Genomic DNA, 9,464 nt, shown 5'->3' with positions numbered 1-9,464 from the left:
GGCTTGGTGATGGAGGGCTGGCTGCATTCCAGCCACTGCTCACCTCTACACCACTGCCCTGTGTGGGGTACACCTCTGCATCTGCTCTTGCTGGCCCCTCTGCTTGCCAAGAAGCGAATTAGCAATGGTCAAATATGAACATCAGTGTTCTCCATATAAAAAATATATATCCATTGGCATTTTTGATGTAGGCAATCCTAGAGATGTCACAATCACTGGGACTAACACACCTAGATTAAGATGCAGCACAACATTCTGCTCTCTTGCGAGGAAATTTATAGTCTTGAACTAACCCATGGTGGGTGGAAGAGTTAAGCTTTCAGAAGAGGAGGCCAAAGCTACACATTAACTAGAATTTACATTTAGGAGAGTGCAATTAGATGAGGAACAATCTGAAAGAGGATTACTTACTGGGAAGTAACTTGGGGGTGTCACAGAAACTTAGGGAAAATTAAATAGAAGGATAGAATAATTGATATAATAGAGCGATAATGCTGTCATTGAGTCAGACCTCACAGAACGGTGAACACAATTGGAAGAACCAGGCACTGTACATTGCTTAGTTCAATTCTTCTGTTCAAGATTTTATTGAATTTATTCCTAGAGATGTTTAAAGACCCTACTCAGATGAACTTCTGGAGTTCAAGGCACCGCTTCATAAAGAGCTTAACCTCTTTTTGATGTCCTGCATCATTCCCATTCCTCTTTTCTGTGAAGTTGGCCTTCAGGTGTCAGCTTGGATTTTAAATTCTAGTTGAGTGGTAAAAACCCAAAGAAGTATCTTAAATTACAACTTGAAGACCTTGCTGAAAATTATCCCATTACCAGCCAAATTTGCCTTTGTTTTCACTGGAAGAGAAAATAATGGACACATACTTAACAATAATAGAGTCCTGTCAATGCTTACTCTTGAGGAGAAGTGCGTTGTCTCAAATCTGTTTTAGAGATAAGGTAGTATCAGGGGATTATAGGAAATAAAGATCTTTTATAAAATTAAAGTATAGTTGACATACAATATTATATATAGTTTCAGGTATACAACATAGAGAGTTGACATTTATATTCCTGTGATCACCGCAATAAGTATATTAACCCTCTGGAAGTAAAGATCTTCGAATTATCCTAAACAGCTTTTAGAAATTCAGAACTACTTGCTTGTTATTTCTTAAATTAGATGTATAAAATAACTCTATTTCTCAAGTCTGGACTGAATTAAGGGGCAGAATGACATAATTATATAAATTATATTCTCCTGTTTTTCTTCCTCACATGCTTTTTAATGCAGTTCCAGTACTTGTCTAATGAGGAGACAGAATTATTCTATTATCTCTTCTAAAATCTTCTGACTGGTACTTATGTTTCCTAGAGAACTTGGATCTAAAAGACCACAGGATTCCTTAGAACTATTTGTAAAAGCCTAAGGCTAGAGTTCCACTTCCAGCATGTCAATATGAGGACCTCTGCAGACTCGCTCCTCAGAAAAATTAGTGATAATTATACAAGGTGTTTAAATTTAAAAAAATTATTACAGTAAAAGCACATTGCCATTAATTCCCCTCATAATACTCACTCTCACTTTGAACACACTTATCCCGTCGTTCTTGCCACTTTCTGAAGCAGTTCTGGAAGTCCTCTTTTGTGAGTGTCTTTAGTTGTGCTGTCATGGCTGCCTCGATGTCCTGAATCGATTCAAAGCATTTACCTTTCATGGTCATTTTGACTTTGGGGAAGTGCCAGAAGTCTCATGGTGCCAGATCCGGTGAATATGGTGGATGAGGACACATCATAATGTTTTTATTTGGCAGAAATTGCTGTGTACCAGAAGGGATGTATGACATGGAGCATTGTCATGATGGAGTATGATTTACGGCACACTTTAAAACACAGCTTCTCTCAACCGTAGCTCACACCCTGTTGAAACTTGTCACACATTGTTACTAAGGTTCAACGTGCCACTTCCCATATTGAAGTTCCCTGCCTTTCCGTTGGATGGCACTCGGCAGCAGCATTCACCATATTTTGAGATCACAACGGAAAGACTCTGTGGCACACATCGCTTCTGGTACAGCAATTTCTGTCAAATGAAAACATTACAAAATAAGGTGGTGTGTCCTCATCTACCTTATTCACCAGATCTGGCACCATGTGACTTCTGGCTCTTCCCCAAAGTGAAAAATGACCACGAAAGGTAAACGTTTTGAACTGATTCAGGACATTGAGGCAGCCACAACAATGCAACTAAAGACTTTCACAAAAGAGGACTTCCAGAGCTGCTTCAGAAAGTGGCGAGAATGATGGGATAAGTGTGTTCAAAGTGAGGGAAAGTATTTTGAGGGATTAATGCAATGTGCTTTTACTGTAATAATTTTTTTTATTTAAACATTCACTCTATTGTTTGATCACACCTCATAAATCCAATTATGTCAACATTAACATTACATATAAATGGATTAAACAATCCAATCAAAAGGCAGAGATTATCAGACTGGATGAAAAACAAGTTCCAGTGATATGCTCTCTACAGGAGACATATTTTAGATTTAAAGATTCAAATAGATTGAAAGTAAAAAAGTTGAAGAACATATATTGTGCAATTGATAACCACAAGAAAGATAGAGTGGCTATACTAAAATCAGGCAAGATACACTTTAAAACAAAAAAATGTTACTAGAGCTAAAGGGAGACATTTAAAAATGATAAAAGGGTTAGTCCATCAGGAAGATATAACAATTATATACAGAGGGTGCCAAAAAGTGTATACACATTTTAAAAAAGAAAAAAACTGTATTAAAATTGTAATACTCAATATATACCGATAACAAAAGATGAATACAAGTCACATTTGACTTCTGCAATTACAAGAGGTTCTCAAAGTGGTTACCCTCAGCGTCCAGACACTTCTGATTATGGTGAACTACTGTCTGAGCAACGTTGACCAAAGTGTCTACTTGTATACATTTTTTTGGCACGCCCAGTATATGTACCTGATACCAGAGCACCAAAATACATGAAACAAAAACTAACAGAAATGAAGAGAGAAAGACAATTCAACAATAATAGTGACTTCAGTACCTTACTTTTATTGACATAAGGAACATCCAAGACTGTAAAGAATTTTTATGAGTTTATTTGAGCCAAACTGACAATTGCCAGGAAGCAAAAATCTCAAAAGGTTGAAAAAGTGCTCCAGAGAATGACAGTTTTGCAGTTTATTTTAGACGTACATTAAAATCAAAGGAGGAGGCATACGTAGGGTTACATGAAATTCATTGGTGGTTAATTAAGGGGGTGGGAGAATGCAAAGTGAGAAATCTCTGGGATTGGATTAAAGCAAAATTGAGAGACATACCTTTTTTACATTGGTGGTCACAGGATAGTTAACATTTACTGTATATAGAGGTGGTATGCAGGCAACCTGACAACAATGAGAGGTTCTGTGGTTGTGCCTTGAGGGATCTGGAAAAGATTACTTCAATATTTCAAAGGTATGTTATCCTAGATGCACAAAGACGATAGATAGGCTCACTTAAGTTAAAGACTCACCTTTGTCAAGGAAGCTACAGGCGAGGATGTGACTACCTGCCATGATCTGCTTTTGGTTAGGAGTTTTTATGTTCAGACCATCATACGTGGTTACTTTCCGTCTCTGAGTTTGGAGGGTGTGCCATGGGGGCCTTATCTGAGCTTGTCAGGTTTAGTATGTGTTCCTTTTTTCGGCCACACTTTCAATAATAGAACACTAGTGAAATAACTCTCTAGGTCCAGATGGAGACACTCCTGCCCGGGGTGCCACGTCAGCACACCAAAACTTAGATAACTTTCATCTCCCTGTAAATGCTTTGCTTGACCAGAAATGCAGTATATCCAGTTAATCCCCAAACACCACACCAACTCTCGGCTCAATACATACTTTCTTGTTTCTTATTCTTTATCCTATAAAAGCTTCCTGCCTTCCACTCCATTTTACAGTTCTCCGAATGGAGACTGTCCACTTAATGTAAGTTTTTTGGTATCACCTAGTCTCCTTTAATCATTTTTTACATCCTATATATACAGTTTTTACTGTTTACACTTTATTTACTGATCTTTAAGTTGATGTTAGATGGACATCTGTGTCTTTTTTTATAATAGTTTCCTTAGTGCTATTATCAGATATGAACACTTGGCTAGACGAAGCATAGCTTCGACCCACTATGCAGTTTTCCTTGCTCCCCCGCTTCATCGCAGCTGTTCTGAGTGTATTTCATTTCTAAAGCTTTTATAATGTATAAAGTATGCGATTGACTTATAGCCTGACTTATACGATTGACTTACAGCCTTTTAATTGTGGTAAAATGTACATAACATGAAATTTACCATCTTAACCCTTTTCGAGTGTACAATTAAGTGGCAGTAAGTACATTCACCTTGTTCAACCATCCACCTCCAGAACATTTTCATCATGTCAAACTGAAACTGTTTACCCATTAAAAAGTAACTTCCCATATTTCCCTACTATGCAGCCCTTGGTAACTACTATTCTACTTGCTTTCTCTAGGAATTGGACTATTCAAGGATTTCACATAAATGGAATCACATAAATGACCATATTTGTCATTTTGTGTATGGCTTATTCACTTAGTATATGTTTTCAAGGTTCTTCCATGTTGTAGAATATGTCAGAACTTCATTCCATTTAATGGCTATTTCATTGCATGAATATACCACATTGTTTATCTGTTCATTTGTTGATGGACTTTTGAATTGTTTTCACCTTTTGGCTATTTGTGAATATGCTGGTATGAACACTGCTATACGAATATCTGTTAGAGTCCCTGCTTTTAGTTCTTTGGGGCACATACCAAGAAGTGGAATTGCTGGATCATAAGGTGATTCTCTGTTTAATGTTTGAGAAACCTCTATACTGTCTTCCACAGCAGTGCGCCATTTTGCATATGATCAATTTTATGTTTTTAAATTATATGAATAAATTCTTTGCTATAAGAAATTGATACTTGGATACACTGAACCATACAGAAAGTACATCTCTGCTAAAATTGTATGATGTATCATAGAGTTGTCTGCCAAACACTTCTAATTACCATGTTGTTTAGCTACCAGTGTCCAGAGCCTTAGGGGTGTGTGTGTGTGTGTGTGTGTGTGTGTGTGTGTGTGTGTGTGTTTGTGTTGGTAAGATGGGGCAAAAAGAAGTGTTTTGGGGCAGTCAGAAAAGTAGCAAAAATAATTCCACATCCTGAAACTCTGTTTCAGTTTGGCTCATCTGACACAGAGTTTTGGAGGGGATGAATAATAAAGATGGAGTGAGGAGGAGAGAAAGGGAGAGAAGTGTGGTGGGGTTCGGCGGTAGGACTGGATCAGTCTGCTATTTCCTAACTTTTGGTGTGAAATAAATCTCAGTGAGACAGTTTTCCTTGCTCCCCCACTTCATCGCAGCTGTTCTGAGCCTATTTCCTTTCTAAAGCTTTTATAACGTATAAAGTATGTGATTGACTTATAGCCTTTCAATTGAACTTGTAGGTGAATTTTAAATGCACAATGAACTTAAACATTTATGGGGTGGGGAAGAGAGAGACAGAAGAGATTGAAACGTTTTATCACTTTATTCTTCTTTCATCAAATCTGTCGCCTCCTGAAGCCATGGGAAATCACCGTGCTCTGGTATCTGGAGAGAGGTGAATGCAAAGGTATATCTGCAATTTTTATTTCTTGTGGGCCTTTCTTTGCTACTACTTGACGATCTTCCCCATGGCAAAGTCTTTCACTGTGATTCAAAAACAGAGAGTCTTCTAAAGGGCCAGCATAGATTCCACATGCTTCTGCATGCTAAGAGAGAAAAGAAAAATGTGCTGTATATGACCCCAAATATCACTTTATTAGATTAAGATGAAAGTTGTCCAATAGTTTTGCTAACTGTCCCTATCAAGAAGTAAGGTTTAGCGAACAGAGCAACATCCTTTTTAAAAAGCAATGCTCTCTAGCTGGTGTCTTCCGACCACCGGGAAGAGTGGTGTGCACTACAGACGATAAAGATAAACTTGGAGTCAGGTTGTTGAACTTGAATTTCACTGCTTATGTGACCTTGTATGAGTCATTTGCCCCCAGGAGAGTCAGTTTTCTCAAATATAAAATAGAAATTATTAAAGGATTCTTTGAGTTTTTAATAAAATATTATATGTGAAAAAAATCTTTTGCCACCCACTGAGTATTAAATAGATATAAAGTATGCTGCTGCTACTGCAACTATGGCTGGATAAATAACAGCTACTTGAAGTTATTGTCTTAAGTATATGTCTATTTCTGATTCTCCGATGCTACTGACTAGCATTCCGGCCTGGTCTTGGGATGCAGCCCCATCTCTGTAATGCTATCTTCTCATTTTCATGTTGTTAAACAGTTATATCATTTCCTATGGGGAAAAGGGTGAAAGTAAGTAGAAGGAAGGAAAGCATAGCTAGCATTTACTCTGTAACTTCACTTCATTTAATTCTCATTTAATTTTCATTTTTACTCTGTGAGGTAGAATGTTCTATACACCAGTCACGAATTACATTTAAAAAATTATTAGGAACATTGTCATCTGAATTGTAAAAGTGAAATAGCTATGTAGTATTATGCTGAATTATAGTTCTAAAGAGTGAGTTCAAGAATAAAAAATGTTTTGATGTATTGAAAATAGTTTTTAATTATTGACTTCACCTCAAAGTCTACATCATGTAGTTCTAATACATGAAAAAGATAAAATCAGTATCAATATTGTTACCATGCTAAAACTACTTAGGACATTGAAAATTATTTCATAAGCCACTAAATTACACAAAATACAGCCCTATATTGTGATTGTAGAAAGTCTTAATAACCATATGAATTTGATGTTTAAGTCTGTTATTTGAGTTTTGATTTCCTCAGTTTTATCTTTGTTATCAAAATATCACATAAAAATACATATAAAATAATCATCTCAGGGCAAATGGCGGCTTCATTTATTACATTGTATGCATGCATTTTGTAAGCATAATTGAGCCACATTTTCATGATATATTTTTATATCATATAGTACTCGTATTTTGTAAAGTCATCTCTGCCTTGGCTAAGTATATTCTTATTCAACATTAATTGCTTATCTGTTAGAAAGTTGCAAATTAGTTATACACATTTCTTTGTAGAAATCGTAACTTGAAATTTCCTCTTGTAGTCTGATGACTACAATATGTTCTCCTTTAAAGAAAAAACTTACCTTTTCAGGTGAATTGCCAATCTGAATTTGGAAAATGTTTTGAAACTACTGACTGAACAGGAGTATTGAATGGGCAACGAGTCTTATCTGTAAATCTAGCCAAACTGTTCCCATAGCTCTCAACCCTGAATATGCAGTACGACTTTAAAAATACATGCTCTGTATTGTAGCTTTAATATTAATGGTCCCTACTTCTCATGGGCTTCTTAACTGTAAGTGGCAGTATCTGAAGAAAAAGGGAGACAGAGTTCTGAAATCTTTCAGTGTATCAACTTCTAAGTTTGTAATTGGGTTACTTGACTAGATGTTGCTATTTAACTTTTGCTTACACGTTTATGTGAAAATGCATCAAATAGTTTTTGTCAGGTATTTGCCGGGGCCTGAGAGAAGGGAGAAATGAGGAGATATAGGAAAAAGGGTACAAACTCAGTTAAAAGGAGTAAGTTCTGAGGGTCTGTTCAGTATGGTGACTACAGTTAATAATACGGCACTGTATACTTGAAAGCTGCTGAGAATAGATCTTAAGCGTTCTCACCAAAAGAAAAAAAAGTTAACTCTGTGAGGGGTTGGATGTGTTAATTATCATGATCTTTGTAATCATTGCACAATGTGTATCAAATCCTTACATTGTACACTTCAAATATATACAGTTATGTTTGTCCATTATTCCTCAGTAAAGCTGGAACAAATACAAAACAAATGTCAAAATAGCTTTTGCATAATTATGTATATCTATGCATAGATATATTAAATAGCACAGGGTTTTTATTATGAACATTTATAGGAAAATACCTTCAGATTTACATTCCTGAATATTATGCTTTCTTTCCAAGGCATAACATAACGTCTTGGGAGCATCCCTTGCTTTAATGAAAACCGTGGCAAATGAACCTCATTACACCTGAAGATTAGGAAATCAAGAAAAGAGGATATCTTGTGAGTTAAATACAATCATTTTAGCATCACTCTAGGGCACGGAGGCACTTGTGTCCTGTCCATGATGTTTGGACCCCACAGCTGTAGGACAGAGAGCTGAGCCACTGTGTGAGTGTCACCTAAGAGATAATGAACCCACTTAGGATTTCCCTAAGTATCACCAAGATCAAGAGTCAGGACTGGGTATCTGTACCTCCAACTGCTGCCTGTCCTTTACAATTTGCTCACCATGTTCATTTTCACCTCATTTTAAGGGAGAACACAGAGCACCGTGTTTTGCCTCAGGCCTAAAGGAATCTCTGGCCAGTCGCAAAATAACAGTAATTAATTTAGCTTCTGAATTTAGTACATGTTCTACACGCAGGTCAGACTTGCTTTGCCTGTATACACATTGTTTCCCTCTGGAACATAAAGCTTTCTATATGGATGCCAAAAGGGAAGTACAAAATTATTGTTCTCATCTGTGTAGGTCCCAGCTTGCAAAAATAAAAACAAAACCCCAAAACTCTTAAGTCCTTACTTATTAGCAGGCTTATATGAATTCTCATCAGGACAGTTGTTGGCCAGTTTAGGTAAGATAGGACAAGTGTCTTTTCCTGAAGCCATCGTTGCCAGGAGTGACAGAGATTCTCATCTAGAACTTGACTAGCCCACTACTCTAACTAATTATGATGACATTTCTGCCTCAGATGTGACAATGTTTTGCTAACTTCATAGCAACCAATTAGCAGTTGATTAAAAATGCAACTGTTAGAGCTATTTTTTCCCTTTTAGTTTATTTTTTATTAGTTTCAAGTGTACAAAGCAATGTAATAATTAGACATTTAAACCCCTCATAAAGTGATAACCCACCCCCCAAGCTACTACCCCTCTGACATCTTATATAACTGTTACAATACCATCGACTATCTTCCCTATGTTGTACTCCACATCTCGTGACTACATATGCCTATATATTTAGTTACAGCTGACATTCGATATTATTCTACTTCAGCTTCAGGTGTATAGTGCGTTGGTCAGGCATCTACACAGTCTATGATGTGATCCCCCGATAAGTCCCGTGCCCATCTGGCACCTTACATGATCTTTACAACATTGTTGATTATATTCCTCATACTGTATTAACTATCAATTTGTATTTCTTAATGCTTTCACCTTTTTCACCCTGCCCCCACCCCCATTCCCATCTATCACCCTGATAGATCTAGTACCTATCTGGCACCATACCTAGTTATTACAATAATATTGACTATAATCCTTATGCTATATCCTATATCCCCGTGATTACTGTATA

General features: G+C 36.8%; 1 protein-coding gene across 1 annotated transcript; it reads right to left on the bottom strand.

Annotated features, from left to right (window-relative positions):
• Positions 1-5,570: 5,570 nt before the first annotated feature.
• On the bottom strand, positions 5,571-8,800 carry TEX43 (testis expressed 43). The gene is made up of 3 exons (XM_033111256.1): positions 8,691-8,800; positions 8,027-8,135; positions 5,571-5,823 (listed from the first exon to the last, which is right to left on the bottom strand). The coding sequence occupies exons 1-3, from the start codon at positions 8,774-8,776 to the stop codon at positions 5,614-5,616; spliced, it is 405 nt and encodes a 134-aa protein (XP_032967147.1). The 5' UTR covers positions 8,777-8,800; the 3' UTR covers positions 5,571-5,613.
• Between the last annotated feature and the right edge of the window lie 664 nt (positions 8,801-9,464).

This window comes from Rhinolophus ferrumequinum, chromosome 7 (genome assembly GCF_004115265.2).
Source record: "Rhinolophus ferrumequinum isolate MPI-CBG mRhiFer1 chromosome 7, mRhiFer1_v1.p, whole genome shotgun sequence".
NCBI lineage: Eukaryota > Metazoa > Chordata > Mammalia > Chiroptera > Rhinolophidae > Rhinolophus > Rhinolophus ferrumequinum.
Note: the sequence above shows the minus strand (reverse complement) of the source record. Positions and strands in the feature narration are given on the sequence as shown.